Below are 27431 nucleotides of genomic sequence, written 5' to 3'. Positions count from 1 at the left end.
ATTGTCACGTTAAAACAAAATATATATCCATGAATATAATACAAACTTACATATATTGCTTGATCTCTATTCACGAAGGAGAAATTAAGAAAACATCTTAAGTTTATGTCTGCGACTAGCAGTTATACCTGACGTACATTTCCAAGTATTTGGCATCTATTTCACGAAGAACATTACATCATTAAAGAAAATGGAGCATTTTATGGACAGAATAAAATGAAATATGTGTATTTCTAACTATATTTGTTGCACTACAGCAGTAATAAGAATTGTGTTTTAGTCGTAGATTCACGTTTACGTGCAAAACTAGGCTTACGATGTTTGGTGAAATTGGGCCCAGACCTTTCATCCTCAAAGGTTTAGCAATTTCCTGAACTAAAAACAACCATCCGGGAAGAAATCTTAATTACAATCATGCCATTATATATCTGTTGTCGTGTCACAGACGTAATGAATACTCTTTGTACACGTTTAAAAGCAGATACATAATTATATTTTATTGATATTTGAATGTCACTGGTGGTTAGACCGAGTAAGTACATACCAACTATACATTTGCTACATTGGAGTAGTCATGATTTTATAGTGGGGGCCACCGACGTTGACTATGAGTCGTGTTATGTGGCGACATACATATATATAAAAGGTGGTGAGGGAAAAAGGTATGATCTTTTCCTCTCCTGGACAGAGGAGCCGACCGAGGCTGGCACCTGTGCCCATGACAGGCGTGCACTACAACAGCTTGCTCTGAATGTGCACGTAAACCCCTATGGCCTGATCTGACCTAATTGTATGCTTGGAGTGCTATGGCCCCCATGCCCCCCCCCCCCCCCCCCCCCCCCCCCACTCCCAACTATGCCAGTGGTTTGCTATGACCAAAGTTGTAATCCTGCATCTTGAAATGTTTGGCTGATGTTCTCTAAGAAATGAACAGAACAATTTATTGCAGTTTTGTCTATCTATTTGGCAAGAAAATGTAGTCCCACGGTTGTTCTTTGTGTAATACTGCTGAAGAAAAAACAGGATGTTGTAAAGTCATAAACAAAGGTACCATCATCATTTGATAATATTAACAACACAGTATAATAACAATACAATAGTAAATATTTTATTCAATATCAGTAACATGAGTTATAATGAAACAAGAAATAACAGAGAATGGACAAACACAAAGTTAATAAAATAATCGTAAACCATCCAAACTATGATTTGTACCACCATCTTGATTATACCTTGAATAATGGGACTAAAATCTAATAGTATATTTTTAAATGAGATGTATTCTTTATGAAATCTTTTACTTAAAATGAAGGAATATTTTGCAAATATGGTTAGTATATATTTTCATTTCAGTGTCAACTTACCTCTAGTAGTAATTAATGATAAGTAAATATTCTTACTATTACAAAATTAATATGCCACAGTTCCTTAAAACTAGTTTTCAAAAATGAACCAGGAAAGTCCTAATGGATAAAGGCGACAGTTTCCTGTTTTGATCACACTGTGTGCCAGTTAAAAGCCTTCAAATTAGATGTGACTGATAATGCCTATCACCTCCCATTATGTTTCTAGAAAATGACTTCCTACTCCATTGTTGTTCTGTCATTCCAATAACTCAATGACTGACTGGTAAATACTTAGACACAGTCATGGGCCATCCACAAAGTATATAAACCCTGAGGGTGGTAAGTGGCGCTACAACAGCTTGCTCTGAATGTGCACGTAAAGCCCTATGACCTGACCTGACCTGCAAGTGGTGTCAGGCATTATATATGAAGAGAGTACAGGGAGGAGGGGTTTCTCTGACAAGACTACATATGCCAAGCTGTTAATTGTATCCAATGTACTTTTCAGTGTGAGACAACAAAGTATGCTCATACATTTAGCAGGGGGAGTAATGATGGAATGTACAAAATGGAGGTACCTAGAAAATCTCAGATTTTGTGCCTACAAACTTTACGAATATTTCTTTAGAAACCCAGTTATCTAGAAAGACCAGAAAAACAAGCATTCTGAGAGTACTGCTAAAGCAATACATGTCCCCTATCGGGCCCAGCATATATTCATATCTCAAGGGCCATAACTCTGTGAAAAATGGGTAAATCGCCATGAAAGCCAAACTGGATCTGTAACCATACATAATAATGCATTACACAACATTTTTAAACTATATGTGTGATGGACAGATGAACAGACTGGATGGACAAACAGAGAGACAGACCAAAGAATGGAGATGAAATCTTTAGTCCCCTCTGGCTGGACTGGAAAGGGGACTAATAAATGGAATAAAATGTAAATGAAACAACTATTTTTTTACTTCTAACTGGACAATAAAATTAAAATAAAAAGTCAAGAAACATTAAATATTTGAAAATATAAAGAAATTAAGTTTTTATAAGTCCTTGTGAAGATAACCCTTATTTTGCTCTAAAAATGTTTTCCCTTTTCAAGTATTGGTCCATGCACCCTTTTACCCTTTGTATCCGACCCCAATCCCAATATTTCCTGGATTCAGCCCTGAGTGGTACACACAGAGTACCAGATAAGTCAGACTTCACTAACTGGACTCTGTGGTGATGCTGATTTACATAGAAATCCACATTAAAAGAATCATTCATATGTACATGTGAGGATAGAGCTATAAAACATCCTACTGCAAAAATGCTTAGGCCAACAAGATCATGTGGTCATGCAAGACAGATTTATTCCGTATTGGCAGACACCATGGAATGGGGCTGTTTTGCATAGCTAGAAGGTGGGAGAGTATTTTGAGTCCACTGTATAGTTATAACCATTATTAATTAGATCAGAAATAAACTGTATTTATTCCTGATTTTTGGAGGGTTTTTTATATTTTAGACCTACACTTTACATAAATATATTGTTAGTGCTTGATCTAAAGTCTGTGCTAGGTGTCTGATGGTGTCAAGAAAACAAATAGAAATGTCAAGTTTTCAGTCAAATAAGATTAATATTTCATCCAGTGAAGTCTGAAATTTCATATCACAGCTTATTGTAAAAGTTCAACTTTGTGATATCATTGCAATAAAATATAAATCAATGTTTTAATATGAGCTAGATGGTGAGCCATCAATAATTATTCTCGATATCAATGCAATAAAATATAAATCAATGTTTTAATAAAAACTAGATTGTGAGCCATCAATAATTATTCTCAATATATACAGTATATGCTGAGTAGCATATTAATGGAATTAAATTTTTTGACGTTTTGTTTTGTATCATGAATAACTTTTAAAATAAAGTATGTATCAAATGAAACATTTACTATCCATAGACAATAATAAGCTGACCAGTTTCACATACATCTGTAATGTTCTATGTTGTATAATTTTCTGTGTTTTTTTGCTTTTCAACTTTTAAAAATGGGAAGGTTACCCAATATAATAATGCCAATAATACAATATTAATGCTTGTTATATTTAATAACTTCACTGTCTTTGGACAAGGGTATCAGTTCCTTGTTATGAACATGTTTCTAGGTGTGCCCAGGACTTGCCTGAGCTGAGTGATACTCTGATTGGAACCTTCAGTTTAACCATTTCTCCACACAATTTATCACAGTGCTCCATTATGCCTTTCACAATCTCTGGAAAACAACAATCAATTTATATAGTTTCAACAATGTATTCTGACATGATTACCTGGTTTTTTAAAATAATATTGTTAGTTTGATTTTTCTATAGCCTTACGGTGCAACTCAACAAGATGATTGCATCGGCTCTTGAATCACAACCCGTTCACACTATACAACGGCCATCGTTTGTCACCAAACAATTTAACATGTTCAGTCATGTCAAATACTGTCTGGTTGACTAAAAATTGATTGCATGTGACTGATTTTTCAAAATACATTACATAACATGACTCAACTTGACAGTTGAGTCACGTTGTGTTGTATAATATGATCTAGACTTAATGCACAAATGTTAGTAATTAGTATGGCAAGATTTTAGTAATTGAAATAAGTGACCAATTATTGTCATACCTTTGACAGAATTCAACTCATTTTCTGGAACTTCCCACAGTAGTTCATCATGTATCTGAACTAGCAGTCTAAAGAACAAAAAACAAAACAAAAACCAATGAAAGTTGTAAGTATGCTACATGTACTTATATTTAAACATTATTTCTCTCTGTATTTTCAACACTGCTTTTAGGGTTTTGTTTAAGGCTAGGACTAGTATTGGTATTGTTATTAGTATGTTTTATATACATTTCACATTTATATATTTATTTATAAACATTGGATCTGTTATATAAATTTATTGTATTAACTGTATGATTATGATTTTTTAAAAACAAATAATATATATATTATTTATACATTAAAAAAGCATATAAAAATGTGTAATAGAAATATGATTAGTTCCTACAAAACCTAAACACATCTATTTAGCAAATGTTAATTATTAATAACGAAATTTGACAAATGCACAAGCATTCAGTTCTTTTAAGTCATCTTCCTTAAGAGGTTACTAAGAAAAACATATACACATGTTTTTGCTTATTGCATGTGATTTATAACAAATCCCTGGAAGGAAGGAAGGAAGGAAGGAAATGTTTTATTTAACGATGCACTCAACACATTTTATTTATGGTTATATGGCGTCGGGCATATGGTTAAGGACCACACAGATATTCAGAGAGGAAACCTGCTGTCACCACTTCATGGGCTACTCTTTTCAATTAGCAGCAAGGGATCTTTTATATGCACCATCCCACAGACAGGACAGCACATACCACGACCTTTGATATACCAGTCGTGGTGCACTGGCTGGAGCAAGAAATATCCCAATGGGCCCACCGACGGGGATCGATCCTAGACCGACCGCGCATCAAGCGAACCCTGGAATAAAAACCTGAAAAAAGTATTAGCATTTTAATGACCTGTTACTATGATAAATACAAATACTACGCTATATACAAATAACATACATGATAAACATTGCAGATGAAAAACTACAATTTTGTTTTAAATTGCATCAAAACACAAGACAATTTTAAACAGACTATTATATACTCTTCAAAAAAAGTAGGGGAACCTGAAATATTAATGTTAATATTAACTATTAGACCGAACGTACGTTTTGACCACAGACATCCTAGTAAAGAATGTTCAGGTCTGTTTATCAACACACCAAAACTTTTCCATAGTTTGCACATGCATTACACAGTTGCCCCGTACACGTGCGTGGGGTGTCATTCTCGATTTTGACAATTTCCAGGAAGGTCCATTAATCATTTCTGTCAATCGTTTTCATTCTGTTGATCATACAGTTGTTATTGTTTTCTTTTTAGTCATTTTTATTGTCTGAATTTGTGATTTACTGATAAAAAAACGTCAACTTTCAAATTTCACTTTTGACCCCAATCGTCCTTCAAGATCTTTGGTGGTCATAAAACCTACTGTAATACTGAACTACCGGTTGTAATGTTTGCCCAATTAATTCACTATTATCATATTATATCTTACAATTTTGGCAATTGTAAATTCTTATTAGAGTTCCCTTACTTTTTTTGAAGAGTGTATATAAAATTGATTGCAAGCTTCACTGCATCATTGTACATGGCATCTGTAATCACACACGAGTGTGTGTGTGTGTGTGTGTGTGTGTGTCTATCTCTCTATGTGTCTGTCTGTATGTGTGTGTGTCTATGTGTTTGTCTGTCTGTGTGTATGTCTGTCTGTGTGTTTGTGTGTCTGTCTGTGTGTGAGTGTGTGTGTGTGTCTCTATGTGCCTGTGTACGTCTGTCTGTGTGAGTGTATGTCTCTAATACTATGTGTCTATGTCTGTCTGTGTATGCGTGTGTGTGTGTGTGTGTGTGTGTGTGTGTGTGTGTGTGTGTGTGTGTGCATATGTGTGTGTGTGTGTACGTGTGTGTGCATGTAAATCATGTGTAGAATAGTCAACATTTTGACATTTGCTTGTTGTGACTTTGTAGTAGCAGGTTGTTAAAATGTTAATCCAGTTTTCAAATTTTTATTTGACAAATTTTCATGAATCATATGTATTAAGCAAAAAAAGTATTGGGTATATAATTTTGATTAGGACTTTGGTCTCCAAAATCATACAACATGTATAAACTGATCTGAATTAAGCAACATCCTGTCTAAAGAGGCCACATTTTGATACCCAGTTAGATGTACCGTTTAACACAGGTTTGATTATATTCATATCACCGTAAAATATACATTATATATAAAACATAAAATATAAGACGATGATAGAATGTCAAACAAGATACAAGAAAAACCCTACAAACATGTGTAAATGCTGTGAATACTAGTATATTTACTTGATGGACACAAAATAGGCAATCAAGAAAACTGACCACTTTGGGGTGAAAACTTACTTTGTATGAAGATTGCCATGACTTTTCAATTCTTTGTCCACTTTCAACATGGCTGCCTTGCAAAGATCTGCTGCAGATCCTATATTTTATAAACAACATGGAAAATGTAACTTTTGAAACTTACAGAAAATTGTCACTTGCAAGTTAATTGTACATGTATATGTTTTATTAAGGATAGAATCAGTCTCATACAAAATTACCAAATATACCACACTGTTCATGAATACAATAATTTATATCAAATAAATAAATAAAATTCATACTCATATAATGATGACCACTTTAGTTCTACTCTATGCAATTACATTTTCAATTCTTTTAAAATAAAACAGACATCAGGCCAATTTGTTGAGTTCACATTGCAGCACACAGTCATAGTCACACTTAACCTATAATAACTAAGGGTTTTACTAAATCAAAAATCATGGCACAATAATAGAGGGTCTTCTCCACCTAGACAAAAAGCGTACTTCTAACTAAAAAGGGCACTTTTTTTTGCCCCCCCTCTCCTTCCACTGCTGGATATGACCTTGACAGTGGAAATACCTACTTTATCTGAAGACTTTTATTTTTAATTTGAAGAAAAGGTAATCATAGTTATTAAAATAAATCCCCAAAATGTTTAACATAACATTTAATAGTGGTTGTCACTTTACCTTGCACACAGAAGTTGACTGCCTGTCGAGCTGCCTGTGCCCTCATTTGATATGATGGGTGATGAATGTGTGGAATCTGGCGTCTGCGGTTAAAGATGGTTGATGTGTAACCTACAATTAAATATTCATTTATACAAGACATTGTCCAAACTATAAGTTTAATATCACAACATTTTATGCAGACAGATGTTGGTGGGGGTTTTTTGGGTTTTTTTTTTTTTTAAAGGCTACAAACATTTAACACAGAGACAAAGAAATTTTTTGTATTTTTGGACATTACAAACATGGATGATGATGAGATGAATGGTGAAGCTGCAGTATTTTCATTTCGGTATGGGACTACTTGACAGGTCCGTGCTCCACGCTTGCTGTCAGTTGAGCTATCTCAGTATCACCCGAACCTGGGGTACACGGAACCTGCAGTGCATGCCAGGTAATCATCCCCCATGTGGGGTCATACACTTGGGAGACACACCCATAATCACACCCGTGAAGTGGGTGAAACTTGGTGTATGTGGCCTTACACCTAACCATTGAGCCTAGTGGTGCACTCACTCTGGGATGGAGCCAGTACTGGCATGAAAAATCACCCATTCAGACAGATTATTTAAGTTCCAAATGAATTTCAAATTGTAAAAATAACTATTTATTAAATTCCGATATTAAAGTTTTGTTGTAAATGTACATACCATGTTCTTGACAAAACTCCACACATTTCTTTGTAAAGCTATTTACAGCAGGAAATTTCTCTAAAAACAAACAAATGAGCTCAGTTTATATAGAATGTTTATACATGCATGTTTCATTATTTTCTCTTTTTTTCAGGGATAACCATCAGGTGATGTTTATAATTAAATTTCTACAGTTCTTCAAAAATCAACCAGAATTGCATTAAAACTATTTTCTCATGTTAATAAACATAAAAGTTTAAGAATACAAAGTACACAATCATTCTGAGAGTAGTTAAAGCAATACATGTCCTCCACCGGACCCAATACATTTTTATATCTCCAAAGTTAAGGGTCATAACTCTGTCAAAAATGGACAAATTCCTACGAAAGTCATATTTGATCTGTATAACTCTACATGATAAAGCTATATACAAAAATTTCAGCTTAATATCTTGAGGCATTGCGAAGTGTATGTCTTAAAAATTATATGTTGGATAGATGAATGAATAGACAAACACACTGACAGATGGATGGAGACAAAACCTATAGTTCCCTCTGGTTGGAACATTAGGGGACTAATAAAATCAAATACTAGTATATGATTTCTGAATAGTCCTCTAGTATGGTAGAGGTGACAAGTACTGATGGTGTATCTGCTTTTACACAATCATTGGGAAAATAGTTTGTTGCTATAAAGTAAATACTATTAAAATTGGTTACTACTCACTTAGAAAACTGTCCATTATTGCTTTTGCATTCTCCGGAGTAACTTTGAGGTATTCAGAAAGTCTTTCTTTGCCTATAAAGAGATACATTTTACACCACAAAGTAATGACAACAATCATTAAAGTTAAAATAAACCTTAATCTTAAAAAGAAAAACATTCAGTGATATAAATGCTAATCACCATGCTTCCTTGAAAAATTGTTGTTATTTATATATCTTTTGGTTTATAAGCAATATTAAATGTCTAAAAATAAATATTTAACAAAGACATAGAAATCAATAAACAAAACTCAAAGAATATTTAATCATCGATTATGTTAAGAGTTTAGACTGGAAAAAATGCCATGAAGTTATGGTAGCCTTTTGGTTTCATTTTATTTGGTAAATAATAATTTTAAGCCGGGAAAAAATGCCATGAAGTTACGGTAGCATTTTGGTTTGGTTTTATTTGGCAAATACTAATTTTAAGCATGTCTCAAAACTCACCAACACCATACATGACGGAATAAACAATTCTCTTGGTCTGTTCTCTCTCTGATGCCGTCACATCACATGATGGCTTTTTCAACCTAATAACCAACCATAGGAGACTAACAGTAGTTAAAACTTAAAACAATAGACATGAATGAATGAATGAATGAATGAATGAATGAATGTTTTCAACAAGATCCCAGCACAAAAATACCTCAGCTATTGAGTGTCGAACAAAGGTTAATTAATTAATTGATGATCCATATCAATATAAAAATTCAAAAGTTAAGTTAGAACGTATCTTTCCTCATTGGTCCAAAATTATTACACTCCACCAAAATGTGGTGAATCATAAGTGTACACAGACAATGCTTACACTGAGGTCGTGGATCCTTTAGAATAAATGAATGAGTGATGTATGTATAACCAATGCGAGCATAACACAAGACTATTTCATTCCTCCTGCACTGCCTAAAAGAGGACTGCTACTCTCCCAGAACTGACTTGACAGAATGAAGCTTGTTCATAGCCGTGATGTTCCAATCATCTTGCCAAGTTCAAAAGATATATTGATTAATGTCATATTTAAGATCAGTGTAAGAGACATCAACTCTAATTTAAACAAACATTCTGAGAGTACTGTTAAAGCAATACATGTACCCTACTGGGCCCCACACATTTTTCTTTCTCTTCAGTTCAAGAGCCATAACTCTGTGAAAAATGGGTAAGTCATCATGAAAGCCAAACTTCATCTATAACAGTACATGACAAAGCTAGACACAAAATGCATTGTGGGCAGGAAATGAAAACAGCCAATTAACATTGATTGACTGCACACACAAAAATACATGAATATCATTTTCAAAACATCATTGTACAACACTGCCTTTGTAGTTGGTTCCTAATAAGCTTTAAAATAACTAACAAATACTACAGGGAACATTTTGTTCAGAGACCACTGTACAATTTTAAAACATTAAACAGTAATTGCTAATCAATTTAATTGACCAAATATATCGCTGATCAAGATTTTAAAAGCAAAATGTTCCCTGTACTATGTAATGTTTAACCATTGTGCTGTGAGCTGAATGAAGATATCTTCGTGAGTCTTTCTCTTGAACAGGTCAAGTAAAGTCTGGTCATCAGACAGGTGTGCAAACAGTCGCAACTCAATCTGCTGGAAGTCTGGAGATATACACAAAATTAATAATATACAGAAGTAAAAATATTTACCAAGATACACATACCACTGTCAATATAACAAGATATGAATGAAACACAAAGACAAATATTAGAAAACCAGAAATAGCAAAGTGACAGTATTTTATTATATCCTTACAAGCAAAAAGTAAAACAATCCAAATTGAGTATAAGCATATGAGACATGGATGCAACTGCCCCCCACCCACCAGTCCTGGAGAAAATCCAAAAATTCGGGCAAAAACAATAGAGAAATTCGGGCAAAATGAGCTGGCCTAAACACTTTTCACCATGTACATGTATTTTCATTATTCTACCCAAAATATTAGTTATAATTCATGTAAAAATGCATGGCGATTCGTTAGCAACCCTATATAGCTGTTTGGCAGTAATGCTAATAAGAATAAACATAATCCAAATTCAGGCATTTTTGTTTCATTCGGAAAAAACCCAGCCTGCCCCCCCCCCCCCCCACAAAAATGGGAGCCCGTACGCCTATGCAAATGAGCAAACAATGACATTCAAGTCATGAACAATAAATGCTTAACTAACTCAATGGCCAGAAGTGGCATTTAATTATTCCTGATGTAATGATTATTAACCAATTGTTTCATTTCCAAATATGACAGCACAATACAACAAACTTTAAAATGATGCATTATTTTCAACAGAGCTAGTCTTTATGTTAGGTTTTTTCCAATGATAAATTAAATGTTTTTTCCAAAAAAAAAAATTAAATGAATAAATGTAACATTAAATTAAAACATTATCCTTTATAATGTACAAAACAATAAAATATATTAGTAGTATGTCAATATTTAATACTTAAATTTTATTTTAACAAAATGTGTAGATTTTTTTAACACCAAACCTTCCCATCATTGCTCTTAATATTCATTTTTATACTTTCTTTCTTTTCTGTTTTTTTCACTGGAAAATCATTTTGATTCTTTCTGACAATGTGTAGAATCTAAATACCTGCAGCAAGCAATAGATGTTCATCATGGCTGATGTACGGTTCTCTGGCAAATATCTCCACCTTCTTATCATTGCTTTTACCTACAAGTATATTAAATGTAAACATTACAGGATTGTAGAATGATATCTGGAGTGCAGGGGCACAATCTCTAGTGGAGTGAAGCACAGTCTCTAGTGTGTGTGTGTGTGTGTGGGGGGGGGGGGGGGGCACATGCCAGATATTTTTTCTTTATTTATATAGAGTAAGACAAAAAAAACAAACATTTTTGTCCATAGATATACCATATATATTTCATAATTAAGGCTTGCTCAACTGGCACTGAGTACCGGTATTCAATATAGGGCAAAATAAAAATAAACATCTGTCAAATTGATTATTACAACCTACCAAATACATGTTTTCCATTAGTCAAAAAGACCTTAAAATATACTAATTGAAAGAAATATGATATCACACCAATATTAACAGGAAAGAGTGACTGAAATCAAAACCATCATCCACAGTGTCAGGAAGTTAACCATGTTTCTAACATTCAATCTCACATTACTGACATTCAATCTCACATTACTGACATTCAGGTTCACATTAATGACATTCAGTCTCACATTACTGACATTCTCAGTCCAATATTACATCTTTGTACTTATACAAACATAAGCAGCTAATAGTGATTGAAATCTCATTTACAACCCCAAGTATTCCCCTATTTCTTTCTCAGTATATTATGCCAACTGAACTGTCTTCCCTAAAACAAATATATATGTATGCAATTATGTCACATATCAGATATTAAACAACCTTCCATTTCATTTATGTCCCAAATAAAATAATTTTGATTTGTCATGAGCTTTATAAACAAATGAAAATTATTTCGTGATGGAAATACACCTGATAAAAGTAAGTATTATATTTATTACCCATGACTTAAACAATGTGAACCAGTAAAATTACTACAAACAATGGAAGTTGACAACATATCCAATGAATCATCATGGACAGCTGCAGTGGAACATATTACTTCCTATTGGGACATATATTTTGAACCCTATGGATAACATTAAACTTTAAGAAGCATTCTGAGAGTGCTACTAACACATGTCCCCTACCAAGGCTGAACAGATTTTGATATCTCTTAATGCAAGAGCCATAACTGTCAAAAATAGGTAAATCACCATAAATGTCAAACTTAATAGTGTTCGAGATTAGTTTTTTTGGCCAGTATCCCTGTTGGATACTAACATTTCAAAATCTGGTATCCCACCTGAGAATTTAGTATTTATATGGCATCCTGGTGGGATATTGGGTTCTTGAAGTCTGGTATCCAAAATTAAATTCTGGTATCCCCGGAATATTAGGATACTGTTAATCTCGAACACTGCTTAATCTATAACTGTACATGGCAAAGCTATATACACAATTTCAGCTCAATATCTTGAAACGTTGTGAAAAACAGTCCTGAAAACTATGTAGGAGAAATGGATGGATTAATGGATGGACAGACAGAGAGACAGACAAACCTACAAACAAGAAGTAAAATTAAAATTAATATCCATATGACCTGCAATATAGCTGATCTCATAGTCGGTGACTGTGACTGATGTCTTAGGGATTGCCTGGATATTCGGCTGGTATGAAGTCAGACGACCAGTGGCTGCAGCAGTTTGGTCCCAGTGTGTTCTGAGATAGCCATCATTAACACAGGCCAACATTCCATCAACATATGTTGACTTCAGCTTCTGAAGCTAACAGTACTGTTTTTATTAATTATATAGTCATTATTTAATGTAATTATGATACAAACAGGGCTGTACCTAATCTGAAATAACTAGGAGGGAAGTAAAAACCAGAATCAATTAAACACATTGATATTGGATCTTTCCCAACTAAAAACACCAGGCATGCAGCTTTGATAAATAGCTTAGTTCATGTTACCAATGTGTTCCAAATTTGTAGCCTGGTCATATTCTGGCCATGGTACATGTATGTGGTTAACGTCCTTCCCAAATACAGTTTAGTTGAGTCAAATTCCATGACTGTTTTATGTTGGTTAAATGAGGGGCATCTGTGGTGATAAATATAACATTTAGTGATGATGATGGGATTCAAACCCATGCGGGCAATAATGAAAAGTCTTATATATCTATGAGGTACAAAGATTTTAAATATTTACAAATACAGTCATATACCAAATATTTCAGAAAATTACTTTAAAATATATTTGCATTTATGCATATTAATTTAAATCTTCCTAATGAGTTACACCGATTTATTAAGTATGCTTTCTCTACATGAATTCTGAGCATACCCTGACCTCACCATTTAAGGGGAGCTATCACTCTCGCTCTCCATCACTCCCCTGAAACTATAGTCCAAGAAGAGTCATTTTTGGCTCCCCTAAGCATACAACTTTATATTGTATCTATATGGAAATAACTTAAATAGCTCCCCATAACCTGAGTTACAGGAGCAATTAAGCACTGTCCTCATTATTTTTCATGTCGACATCTGCATACCTGTCTATATTCCAGCACTATGGCAGGAAGAGGGTGAATATCAACAAGTTGATTCAGCATTGCCTCTGATGTTGATTTTTGCTGAGCAATACTGGTTTTAGCTATTTTCGTTTTCAATGGAAGCTTCTTGTCTAACTGAAGTTCTTCATACAAAACCTAGAATGGAGTCCTGCCTGTATTAGTGTTGAGAATCAAATAAAACCCAGGCATTAATTAATATTAAATTAAGGTTTATCTACAATCAGTGTCTTATGATGAGTATATTTAATGTGTGGGCTGTTTTTTTAAATTTCCTAGATATTAATAACAATGAAAACAGACAGAGCTGGTTTAAGGATCCATGGGGCCTGTAGCACAAATAACAGCGGATCCCCTTTCCAAGGATATATATTTTGCAAGCCTCGAGATCTAGGGGAGAGGGGAAAAATGACCTGGGGAAAATAAATGTACACATCACCGCGGGGCCCCCTGAAGTGCGGAGCCTGTAGCATGTGCTACATGTGCTACTAGGATAAACAGGCTCTGAAAATAGAATATACTTTTCTGAAAGTACAAATAACCACATTATTTTAAAAGTTGAAATGACAACATTGTGAATTACTAAAATAAAACAACAGTAAGTAGATACATTGTATGTATCGGTCAACAGATTTGCTTTTAGAGACAAAAATGTTTAAAAAAAGCATAACCATGGATTTTTCATAAGAATACAGATATTTCATTTATCCCAATATTGTGGGCATGGAATTACCAACATTTATGAAAGAGAATTCCACAATAAAAGTAGCCTAATTTCTACTAGACATGAGGTAAAGATACAAAACCTGTCTAAGCTGAGGATGGCTGTTGATGCAGAAGCTATGACCTATAACACCGAATGCTTTTTCCTCCAATCTAGACAATTTCTTCTGAAAAATAAATTTCAGTGACTCTGCAGTTCACTTATCCAAGAACATGATAGCTTTTTATTATACATCAGTTTAGGTATCAATCTAACTTTAAACTTCTGAGTACTTTCAAAAATGGTTATATACTAGCAGTCATATGCTAGAACTAAATAAAATGAAAATGCATAATTTTCAGATCTCATCATTTAAGGGAAACTATCACTCTTGCTTCCCATCCCTAAGACTACTTCAAGACGAGTAATGTTTAGCTGCCCTTAAAATGTGAATTTTAAAAACGTTTACTACAAAAGTATCAAGGCTCAACATTGTAATATCTTATATGGCTCCCCATAACCTAATTTAAGGGAGCAATTAATGACTCCCCTTGATGTTTTTCATGGCCAAGTCTGATGTGTCCTACTAAACAGAAAAACTATATACAATAAAAAATATTCTACTAGATATAAAAATAAGTTATTTTACCTTGAGCACATCTGAAAATGCTATGAATGTTTTGGTGTCCAAGACAAAATGTATGTAATAAAAATTATTCTACCAGGTATAAAAAGATATTCTGTTACCTTGAGCACATCTGAAAATACTATGAATGTTTTGGTGTCCACTCTAAACTGCTGAATCTCCATGGTGGCTAGCAACGAGATCAAAGGACATTCCACTTCAGAGAACAATTTCCACAAGTTGTGAGATTTCAGTTTCTTCTCTAGTCTTGCCATTGCTTGGTGTAACACTGTAAACTCTGCATTCAGAGTGTCAATCCAACTTGAAGATTCAGTCTTGAAATTAAAATAAAAACAAAGCTTCATATTTAAGAACTGTTAGGTTCATGCCATAGCATTTTGACTATATGGATTCAAGACTATATATGTCTTAAAAGTTTATGACACAGGAAAGTGTAGTTTTTAACTGATTAATAATGTATGAAATAAACTAGTTTTATGCATAATGAATGAATGAATGAATGAATGAATGAATGTTTAACGACACCCCAGCACAAAAATACACATCGGCTATTGGGTGTCACAAATGGTAAGTATATGAAACTATTTATATATATATTTATGTAAAAACCAGTGTAAAGTTTTATGCATAATGTCCAACATACACAAGATATCCATGTATTGTAATATACTATTTTGGGGTTTTGTTATTGGTTAGATTAGATTAGATGTTTAACGACATCCCAGCATGAAAAATACATCGGCTATTGGGTGTCAAACTATGGTAAATCCAAACATTTTTATTGGATACAATGCATAGTTCTGTCGACAGCTGAGTGGATGTGTAAAAATTGGGCCCAAACTAAACCTTACGAGAGTGGAGAATTACAAGTACTGGAAACAGTGCTGTTGAAGTGGTTCACCCCAATGCACAAGTTGAGACCATTTTCATGTTTGGTCTATGTCTGTTTCAGAATTAAGGTTAACATTTAGAATTTGCAGATGGATTAAGCACTGTAAAACTTTTAAAATTTTTTAAACAAAGGGGTCACATTAGGAAAGAATAACATGATTCCCTTCCTGTACAGATTCAGTGTTAATAAAAATAAAATGTGAAGAAACTTTAAAAAATTAAGTATCAATGAAAACTTCTCACATATTGAGGACAATCCATGCCCAAAATTAATAAAACATCTCTCAAACTCTGTGCTGATTTTTCTGAATTCAGCAGCCATGCACCCACTGCTGGATCATCAGCATACCAAGATACTGCATCTGAAACAACTCAATTATTTACCACACAAACAGCATCACAAAACAAAGGTCAAAATTAATGTACCTCCATATAAGTGAGGACTATATTGCACCTTTAGATAGACTTAATAAACTATTGTAATGAACAGTCGTTTTAACCCTTTTCTGATATGATTGCACACAGAGCGCTGTTAGTGTAAGTAAGGAAAGAAATGTTTTATTTAATGACACTCAACACATTTTATTTACGGTTATATGGTGTCAGGCATATGCTTAAGGACCACACATATATTGAGAGAGGAAACCCACTGCCGACACTTCATGGGCTACTCTTTTCAATTAGCAGCAAGGGATCTTTTATATGCACCATCCCACAGACAGGATAGTACATACCATGGCCTTTGTTACACCAGTTGTGGAGCACTGGCTGGTTAGTGTAATTATGTTGTGGACATAATAGTGCACTATCCATCATGTCATTCCAGACCAGATACGTATAGGATTTACTGGAAGTAAAATGTATTACAAGAAAATTTAAAATAAAATTACTTTGATGAGACACAACCTTAGGTTTTTTGTTTTTTTAAAGAAAATTGATAAGATTGTTAAACATAAATAATATATTGCAAATATAAAACAGGATAAGATGGAATAATCTATCCAACCCACATCTCTGCTGCCTTTTTAGTACATTATAAATATTCTACCCAAGCTTTAAAGATTAGGTATGGGTAAGGGGAGATAACACATAACATATAATTCATTTACAGCCAACAAAATTAAGGACAAGATTTTATAAAGTTTACAGTGTATTTAATGTTAACCTTAATTTATAAGCCAAACAAAAGTCTCAACTTGCATTGGGGTGAACCACTAGATAGTACTTGTAGCGTAAGGTTTTTTGGGCCCTTTACACATCCACTCAGCTGTCGGCGGAATATGCATTGTACAAATGTTTGGATTTACCATAGTTTGACACCCAATAGCTGATGTATTTTTTGTGCTGGGGTGTCGTTAAACTTAATAATGAGTTAAACAAAAATCTAGAGTGAACAAAATGATAATTATCAGTACAAAGGAATGTGTAATGAATTCTAACTGAATGCACCTTTTCAGTAGTTTTCAGAAATGCATGAAAAACCCACAAGCTGCAAGATGTTTGTGTATATCATGGGTCAAAATACACTAAAACAATGTTTAGAAGTCATCTGTAATGAAGGGGGCAGGACATAGCTCAGTGGTACAGCACTCGCTTGAAGCGCGGTCGGTCTAGGATCGATCCCCGTCAGTGGGCCTATTGGGCTATTTCTCATTCCAGCCAGTGCACCACGATTGGTATATCAAAGGCTGTGGTATGTGCTATCCTGTCTCTGGGATAGTGCACATAAAAGATCCCTTGCTGCTAATCGAAAAGAGTAGCCCATGAAGTGGCGACAGTGGGTTTCTTCTCTCAATATCTGTGTGGTCCTTAACCATATGTCCGACACCATATAACCATATATAAAATGTGTTGAGTGGGTCTTTAAATAAAACATTTCCTTCCTTTCTTCATCTGTGATGAAAACTTGCTAAATAATATGAAACTAGCAAAACGTTACCAGAATTCTACTAGCACTTCATTAATTTGTTGAGTATATTTTGACAACAGAACTGATCACTTACCTTTTTCCTTGAGAAATGTGAGCAACTCTACAAAGACGTCCTTTGCATTCACTGCTATTTTCCTTGGAACTGGATTTGACATCAAATCTTTAACAAGTAATCTGAAATTAAACAAGCTTTTTGTTTTAAATATGATTTACTGAAGATATTTGAGATAGAAGTTCTAAATAATCACTTACACAATAAAGAACACCACTTTACCATTTATGAAAATATGCAAATGCCATAGAACTATGATACAAAAAGGTGAGGAAAAAGTACAATGTATTGCAGCCCCTCTCCCATCACCACATACTTTGTAGCAATTAGCATTACTAGAAACAAATCCCACCAACCAAGATATAATTTAAGTACCTTTCATTTAACCCATGTCATAATTTCTAGAACAATCCTAAAGGTTGCATATCCAACCCATACACCAAAGCTCCACAATAAATGAATTTCCACATGGCAGAAAAACACATGAGACTGTTCTCCATTCCAGGAAAATCATAAGTATGTTGCAGCCAGTAATGAATAAAACTAACTACATGTAAAGTATTTTATCAAAATAAATAACACATACTGTTTATCAAACTGAAACATTCTACACGTTAAGTCTACCTGAACCATTGTAGGTAGCTTGGATCACCTTGCTCCAGCGGAAACAGCAAAATGTGTTCAAATTTACAATCACTTAAAGAAGCAGAAGATGTAATCTTCATTGCTAAATGTGTCACCTGAAATGGAAAATAAAATAAAATATAATATAGTAATATTTGGAAACAACATGAGATGGTGGTTACGGTGGGCATATTGAAAGGGTGTTAACAAGGTGAGAGGAAGATAGAAGTGAGCAGAGAATCATAAAGCTGTTTACCCAAGAGAGTGAGAGAGAGTAAGAAGAAAAGGTAGGTTAAATAGCAAATGTTACAATTCTATGGATAAAAAACAACATAAAATATAAAACAAAAGAATGTCCATTTTTTAACTCACGAAAATACAATAAAATATATGCACAATCTGCATTTTCAGTTAATTCCACTGATCCATGAGACATATAGAATAAATAGAATAAAATAGAATAAATGAGTTATCTAACACCTCATGTGATCATGTTTGGAACATTCCAGTCTTCCACTGGGTTAACCATCTTAGAAGTTCTAATATTATGACATATTATTTAAAAAATTAAACACCTACCTTCTTAGACACACCTCCATGTTTTCTCTGTGAAAAAAACAAGAGATTTTAATTTTCTGAAGTACATGCGTTAGTTAAATATATAGCATTCTTGCTTTTGTTTATATTCTTTTTGTTATGAAAGTAATTTAATGTTAACATATTACTTAAATCACAGCTATTTAAAAAACATGTACATAAATACTAACATGCTTACATAAATGAATATAAGAAAAGTTTGGTTTTAGGTTATTAAACAGTGTAATACTCCAAAACAGGCAATTTAATTACATATACTGAGTCAAAACTCTGTTTTGCCAACATAAATGACCACCAAATACAGATTAGTTTGTACTCTCTACCTTGAAAATAAGTCAGTCAAATAGACAGAGATGAAAATGACCTTGGACATAAAATCCAGGGTCTTGAAAAAGTAGGCTGATGTAAGCTTTTAATCAAAGAAAGGGGACCAGTCCACCCCTTCCCCAAAAAGTGCTCCTTTTTGTGCAATCTGTTTACAAATTTTATTTGACGAATGCCAAACTTTTATTAAAGTCCCCTTTTTAGGAGTTTGTCAGTGTGCCCTTTTGGTTCACCCTTGAGAACAGGAACAGTTTTTTGGTAACACAGAAATCCATAATTCTAAAAACTCTGCAGGTTTTTCATCTCTCCAGGCAAATGATGGCTTCAGAGATTTGGTCACTTCAGCATGTCTCACAAAACATGTGCTACAATTGTAACTGCATTTAATTTTCAAGAGTAACTTGCAAAATTGCTGATATATAAGAAATGACAATGGAAGAAATCTGTATATTGAAATTATGAAAACATACTGTGGATTCGCCTGAATGAGAAAGGTTCAGCAGAGTAGAATTGTCAGAATACACGAGGGTTATGCAGATTTCATGGCTATTCAAAATGTGTGAAGTCAGATTCTTCCATTCTGCATCAGACAGTGAGGACATATCAGTCAACTTTACAGCTGTGTCGCTCATAGATTCCTAAATAAATAAAATAGGTTTTGTATTTATAAAGTGGTGAATTAAAAATCACTATGTATTGCTGAGAGATAAAAGGAGTTTTTATGCAAACTGAAGTATACAAATATGTGTAGAACTGAATTCTTTTTTATTTAAATCTTTAAAACATCACTTTTGAAAAAAATAAAGCACTTATGCAACAGCAAAAAAACAAAAAAGGTATTAAAATTATGTAAACAGGCCTTAATGGAACTTTATTTCACTCTAGACTTATAGTATAATTATGTAGTTTACAGATTAAAGAAGAGTTTTTGTAAAATATTTGACATTATGAACATTTCGAAATATTCCTTGTGAAGAAAAGAATACAGATCTTTAGAAGAAGATGAAAAAGAAGAAGAAGATGAAGATGATGATGATGATGATGATGACAATGATGATAATGGGAAGTAGTACAGGTAGGAATGGAAGATATCACATTTTCGGTGAGAACTCTACCACCGAGTTCGGTTCAATTGCCACTCTTCTGACTATAACACTATGATATAATACCCAATAGTTACAATAAATAAGAGAGATATTAACTTGAGCAGCTGTCATGTTTGATGTCGTCATATCTTTGGATTTCTTCTGAACGAATGGAGCTTGAAAAGTGCTCTGTCTTTTCTTTGAACATTTTTTATCTACATTCACATTACATAAGCCTTCTGATGTTTTATTAGATCTGGAAAACAATAGTTGTAGAATTATTTCACATATTTAAAATTTAATTACCTCTGTTGTCAGGTTAAAGATTTATTAAATATATGAATTATTATACATATATAAAATATTAAATTAATGGCTACTTACATAATAATGAAGCACATTTAATACAATTAATGTTTTTATTGTTGTTTCAAAAATCTTTATTGCCCCAGAGCACACTGCTTTATTTACCATCAGCTACTGGATGTCAAACATTTAGTAATTATAACATTGTCTTACAGAGGAAACCTGTGACATTTTTCAGTTAGTAGCAAAGGATCTTTTATGTGCACCGTTCTACAGACAGGATAGCACATACCATGGCCTTTGATATACCAGTAATGGTGCATTGGCTGGAGCGAGAAATAGTCCAATGGGGATCGATCTCAAATATGCTGCACATCAAGTGAGCACTTTACCACTGGGCTTAAACCTGCCACCTTATTGTCTCGGAGAGTCATATGGTAATATCAATACAACAATACTATATGGACATAACAATACTATATATAATTACACTTTATTTGTGAAAATACCTTTTACAGCTTGGTGTTGTTGCTTTATTATCAACAATTTCAAAAGTGTGTCCTGTGCCAATCATGATTGAGATTTCACCACAGGCTGCATCAGATGTAGAGTCAAAAGTGTCCAATTTTTTTGCTTTATTTCTTGTATGGTCCTGTAAATATAATCCTGTTATGTAAATGGCCAAGGGACAACATTAGGTAACTGGAACTTGATTTGCAATGATTTTTACCTAGGTAATGGATTGTGTGATTACTTGAATTATATACTGCATAACCACTGAATAATCTAATCGTAAGACATTTGTACTATTGTATCATATTGATATCCCAAATTAATTTTTAAATAAATAGATTTTGCAAATAATACAGTATTTTTAAGTGTCCAAAATCTGTCTAGATATTATTATTTTTTTAATAGTTTAAAACTGTTACCGGTAATTTTAAAAACCTAGTGGTTTATCACGTCAAAAAATTGGTGGTTCACATGAATTTAAATTTGAATAATCAACACATGAACAGAACAATAACGCATTTGTTTTATACATAGGCCTATATAAAATTACTGTCATACAGTTATTTGACAAAGTTTTCTATCACAAACAGAATGACAGAAATAGCATGAATGATGTTCACTGTATTTTAAAACATAAGAAAACTTCTTTAAAATTTAAATGATGAATATTTTAATGAGAATGTTTATTACATACCTATTCAATCTTACTATAGTGATAACGACATTTTGAAACTGTGTGATAAATTTATTTTGTATCGCACATATGTGCAATCTGGACCAGAACTTTTAAATGGGAAATTCTCTTTTTCTTACTTATGATTTACTAATTATGTTATGTCGTATTTGAAACATTACACAAGGCTGCCACAGAATATGATTCTTAATGAAATCCATGAAAGAAGTTTTGATCATAGATTTAACAAAGTATTCTTATGACGTTAAATTAAAAAACCCTTTCGTAAAACATAAAAGTAGGTATGTAATAAATACAGAACTTCACATACGTTGTTTTCGCTTCCTATTTATTGCACTTGTTTATTTTGTGAAAGAACATACCACTTGTCCGCTACAAGGTCTCGTAGTATATATTCTTGCGTAAAATAAATTTGTGCAATTGCAATGCACCTAGGGGAAGCTGTACAAAAGAATACCGGCCTCCCCTAACCCAATCCGAAATACTTGCTGCTGGTGGACTACTTGGGCACTTGGTGACACTGAAGAGGAGAACGCCTTCAAGATGACAAGACAAACAAAAACCTCGGGACAACATCACGGCACCTTACCTACCAAACTGCACGAGTCTCCCCTGGGTTGTCATGCCATGACCAGAAGCGGTCAGGCCCTATGGGCAACTTAGGGAGACACCCCAGCATCAAATAGGTCTAATTAACGAGCTACTCTCGACTCACTATAATCAAAACCTTGTGCATGTAAAGCGCTATGGCCTGACCTGACCTAAACTTGTGCAATAAATAGGAAGCAAAAACAACGTATGTGAAGCTCTGTATTTGTATCTTCCGGGATGATGTATTCTACTATCACAAACACAAACATGAAAATCTTCATCTAAAATAATTTGACAAAGTATAACAAACTAAATCCTTCACAGGTTTCTTATAATAATAACATATGTGTGTATATCTAAAAATAAATATGAGAACTACTGCTAACAAAAACATAAACAATTTGAATTAGGATATTGTGTGCAAATACCATTTATGCAAATAACATTTTGAATATTTCACATTTACCTGGCGCAATTTCTGAATCACATCCCTTTGAAGTGAACAATCCACATCTAACAGTGATCTCTTGTGCCAACTGGCTTCGCCACTGTAACCCAAAGAGTTCAAAGTCTCACATAAGACTGAGTTGCTGCTTTTTATCTCAACTTCATGTTCTTGAGAAAGAGAATTAACTAATGGTTGTTTCTTTGCAACTTTAGATCTGGGGTCTGGATCTCGTGTTTTGAACTGATGTATAGAACTTGAATTCATATTTTCATCACAAGATATAGCAGTATTTATAAATGTCTGCGGTTTGCAGATTTGTTTTAAACAATCTGTAATTTTCATTTGACAAGTTTTTTCCCTACCAAGTACAGATATATTTTTACGTTTATTTTTTAAACCATGATGAGGAGAGAAGTTACTTAAGCATGGTTTAGAAGCTGGTGGTATTTTAAAGAAAGCAGAAGTACTTGAATCTGGCTCTCTGTCAAAATAACGAAAGTCAACACCATGTTCCTGAGAGTTTTGATCGAAATGCTTGTTGCCAGGACAACCACTCAAAGTGGTTTGGCTGAATTTTGGCTCAGTGTTTAAAGAATTGCTGAATTTTGTTGGACTTTCACCAGGATAGCCAACACTAAAATCAAAAAAAATTCTGTTATTAAGTGTCAAAGATTTGGTAAATTCTGGAGAGTCAAGAGAGTGACTAAAAACATCCAATACCTCTCTTTTGGATACATCAGTGTCAGAATGTTTGGGATGTTGAGGTTTGTCATGTCTGAAACTACTTTTCATGTTGCTATGACTAGTTTGTGATGTACTCTGCTGAGGACTCTGACAGAAAAGACTGGCTGGGGATATGGGGTTATTATTACAGTCAGTGTTTCGAAAAGAATGAGAAAAATGATTGTCTGTTTGTGTGTGATGAACAATTCCACTGTCAGACGTGGTGCTGCTGCAGCCAGGAATCGAATGTCTACTTAAGGAAGAACTTGAAGGTAGTTCAGCTTTAAATCTGTATTCATAAATTGATCTGTAGTAGTTCTGTGGATCTGAAAGAAAATAAAGTATACTAAAAACTTACAGCTTCATGTAGCTATTTTTTTTTTAAATGGTTTAAATAATGTTTAAACAAGTTAACATAATCCACACTCAAAGATTTCACCACAGTGAAGATGCAGGCATTATGAAATATTTGAAAACCTGCATGACAGAAAACACTTTTTCAGTTTCAACAAACAAATATGGATTCATCTTACAAACTAATGTCATGTGAAATGAGTACTAGTATTTTTTTGCACAACACGTGATGTAAATTATCACAATAACCTTTCATACATCATTTTTCAGATACCCTCAGATTCAGATACGTATATGCAGGGTTAGTTTTGGGGGTAAAACCTTCTCCTGCTCAAGCAAATTTTCTCTTTTTTTCAATGAATTTTCCAGGGGAGCATATCTCGACCCATCTATAAACTTTACTTGCCAGTCTAGATCCCCTGCTAAAATTCCTGCACACATGCCTGATTTTAAACAACATACAATAATACAGTCTAGTTCTACCTTTTCAGTGTTCGAAATAAGCACTTGTCCGTTTGTCCTGACAATGAAAATCTGCTCGGACAAGCAAAATGTACCTCAATGGTTTCCAGTTGACAAATGAAAATGTTCAATGAAGTTTAATTTTGAGCAATCAAAAATACAGTCCTTGTACTTGAATAAAACAAAACATTTATTTGGATAAGTGAAAATATTGCTGGACAAATAGATTTCTTGATGCAACTTGTCCAGTGGACAAATGAAAAATTCTGCTTATTTCTGCTTTTACAATATAAATACTGATATTAATGATGATAATTACTTTATCTCCATTATGGCTGCTTGCTTGCATTAAAAACAAATCAACAACAATTTTTGTTTTCAAAATTCACTTGCAGTAAAATAAGGTATTAAATGCTAAAACATTAAATAACCTGATGTAGGATTTTCAGTCTTCACACTGCACTGATTCTGCCTCGTGTTGCTGTACTTGTTTTCCAACACGGCGATAATTCGCTGAGCATCTTCTGACAAGCTGCTGTACCATGACAATGTTGGTGGATTGTGCAGAGGTTTCCACACAGGACACATGGCTTAAAATTCAGCATTCATACCAGTATTATAAAATATAAAAGTTAACAAAATTAAAGTTTGCTTTGTTTAATAACACTTCTAGAGCACATTGATTTATTAATCATCGACTATTCAATGTCAAACATTTAGTAATTTTAACATACAGTCTTAGTGAGGAAATCTGATACATTTTTCTATTACATGTAGTAGCAAGGGATCTGTTATATTCATCATCCCACAGACAAGATAACACATACCACGGCCTGTGATATACCAGTTGTAGTGCACTCACTGGAACGAGAAATAGCCCAATGGGCCCACGCCCCACAGACGAGAATCAATCTCAATAAAATACAAAGGCAGTTTCTGTTAAACAGCAAACAAAGAGTTCAATTAAATAATGGGGCGGGACATGACTCGGTGGTAAAGCGCTTGACTGATGCACAGTTGGTCTAGGATCGATCCATCACTGGACACATTGGGCTATTTCTCATTGATCTCAGCATTTCATAACTGGTGTAACAAAGGCTGTGGTATGTAGGCCTACTATCTTGTCTGTGGGATGGTGCATATAAAAGATCCCTTACCAAAACTCACTCTGGCACAAATGTAAAAGTTTAGCCAATTTTCAGATAAATAGAGTATTTCCTTTAAAATTATTAAAACACAGTTAATTCACGGAATATTTTATTAGCCAAGACTATGTCAGTATGTGTACAATTTTGGCTAATTTAGCAATAGACAGGGAAAGTCCTGCTTTGCTGCTAAATCCAAAGAGTAGCCTATGGAATGTCGACAGCGGGTTTCTTTTCTCATTATCTGTGTGGTCTTTAATCATATGTTTGACAACATATAACCGCTGGTAAAAATGTGTTGTCATTTGAGTGCATCATTAAATAAAACATTTCTTTCTTTTATAAAAACAAACTGTTATATGAGACCACTCTACAACAGAGCAGACGATTGAACTGTGATAATCAGATGTATCAATACATCGAACGTTTCTGTCGTTCATAGTAATACATTTATTTTAAAACAACAATAACAAAAACCCAAAGGCATAGTTTAAAAAAAAAAAATAATACAAAAAATAAACAATATAATTTTAATACAAGTAAAATGTAAAATATGAGCAATAGAAGATAATTACCTCCCTTTCAGTATTCGGGGGTGGGGGGATAACTATTGTAGTATTACTTAAATTACAGAAAAAAAGCTATAAAGATTGAGTCTTCATAGTTTGCGCGTTAGTTCATTCCCATTTCTTTTCTATAAGATGACAAATACCCTACCTCCCTCCCCCCAAAAGCAAACAAACAAACAGACCACCTAACAAAACAACAACAAAAGAAGGAAAGAAAGAAAAACAACAAAAAAGTAAAAACCATTTAACACAGTAGCAAAAGAAATCTTTTATTTAACGACGCACTCAACACATTTTATTTACGGTTATATGGCTTCAGACATATGGTTAAGGACACACAGATTTTGAGAGGAAACCCGCTGTCGCCACTATATGGGCTACTCTTCCGATTAGCAGCAAGGGATCTTTTATTTGCGCTTCCCACAGGCAGGATAGCACAAACCATGGCCTTTCTTGAACCAGTTATGGATCATTGGTCGGTGCAAGTGGTTTACACCTACCCATTGAGCCTTTCGGAGCACTCACTCAGGGTTTGGAGTCGGTATCTGGATTAAAAATACCATGCCTCGACTGGGATCCGAACCCAGTACCTACCAGCCTGTAGACCGATGGCCTACCACGACGCCACCGAGGCGGGTAACACAGTAGCAATACAAACATAAATGATGATGATGATAATAATTAAGTTGAATGGTGAAGCCGTAGTGTAATTTTCATTTCGACATGAGACTAGCCTACCGTGCTCTATGCTTGCTGTCGGTATCACCTAATCCCGAGATACACGAAACCTGCAGCGTATGCCGGGTAATCATCCCTCATATGGGATGTTAAAAATGCATAATACTAGGCTATATTGTTGTTTTTTATATAGTAGTAACCAAATAAATGGGTAGGACTAATCATCTATATAAGATGCTTCAAGTATAACTCATAATAGTCACCACCCTACAGACAAGATAGCACATACCACGGCCTTTGATATACCAGTCGTAGTGCACTGGCTAGAACGAGAAATAGCCCAATGGGCCCATCGACAGGGATCGACCCTAGACCGACTGCGCATCAAGCAACCTCTTTACCACTGGGCTACGTCCCGCTTTTTTGGTTGTGTGTGTGTGTGTGTGTGTGTATGTGTGTGTGTGTGTGTGTGTGTGTGAGAGAG

General features: G+C 34.1%; 1 protein-coding gene across 1 annotated transcript; it reads right to left on the bottom strand.

Annotated features, from left to right (window-relative positions):
* Positions 1-1086: 1086 nt before the first annotated feature.
* Positions 1087-25164, bottom strand: LOC121384539 (DNA polymerase nu-like). Its single transcript, XM_041514971.1, has 22 exons — positions 24987-25164; positions 23035-24065; positions 21280-21422; positions 20582-20720; positions 19850-20017; positions 19038-19064; positions 18459-18574; positions 17856-17956; positions 16096-16214; positions 15063-15275; positions 14419-14502; positions 13595-13750; positions 12640-12823; positions 11081-11161; positions 9973-10087; positions 8918-9000; positions 8433-8504; positions 7724-7783; positions 7035-7145; positions 6379-6457; positions 4010-4077; positions 1087-3610 (listed from the first exon to the last, which is right to left on the bottom strand). Exons 1-22 carry the CDS (start codon positions 25141-25143, stop codon positions 3486-3488), a joined length of 3432 nt encoding a protein of 1143 aa, XP_041370905.1. The 5' UTR covers positions 25144-25164; the 3' UTR covers positions 1087-3485.
* Positions 25165-27431: the final 2267 nt, after the last annotated feature.

The sequence above is a fragment of the Gigantopelta aegis genome, chromosome 10, assembly GCF_016097555.1.
Source record: "Gigantopelta aegis isolate Gae_Host chromosome 10, Gae_host_genome, whole genome shotgun sequence".
Classification (NCBI taxonomy): Eukaryota; Metazoa; Mollusca; class Gastropoda; order Neomphalida; family Peltospiridae; genus Gigantopelta; species Gigantopelta aegis.
This window is presented reverse-complemented; position numbering and strand designations above follow the sequence as displayed.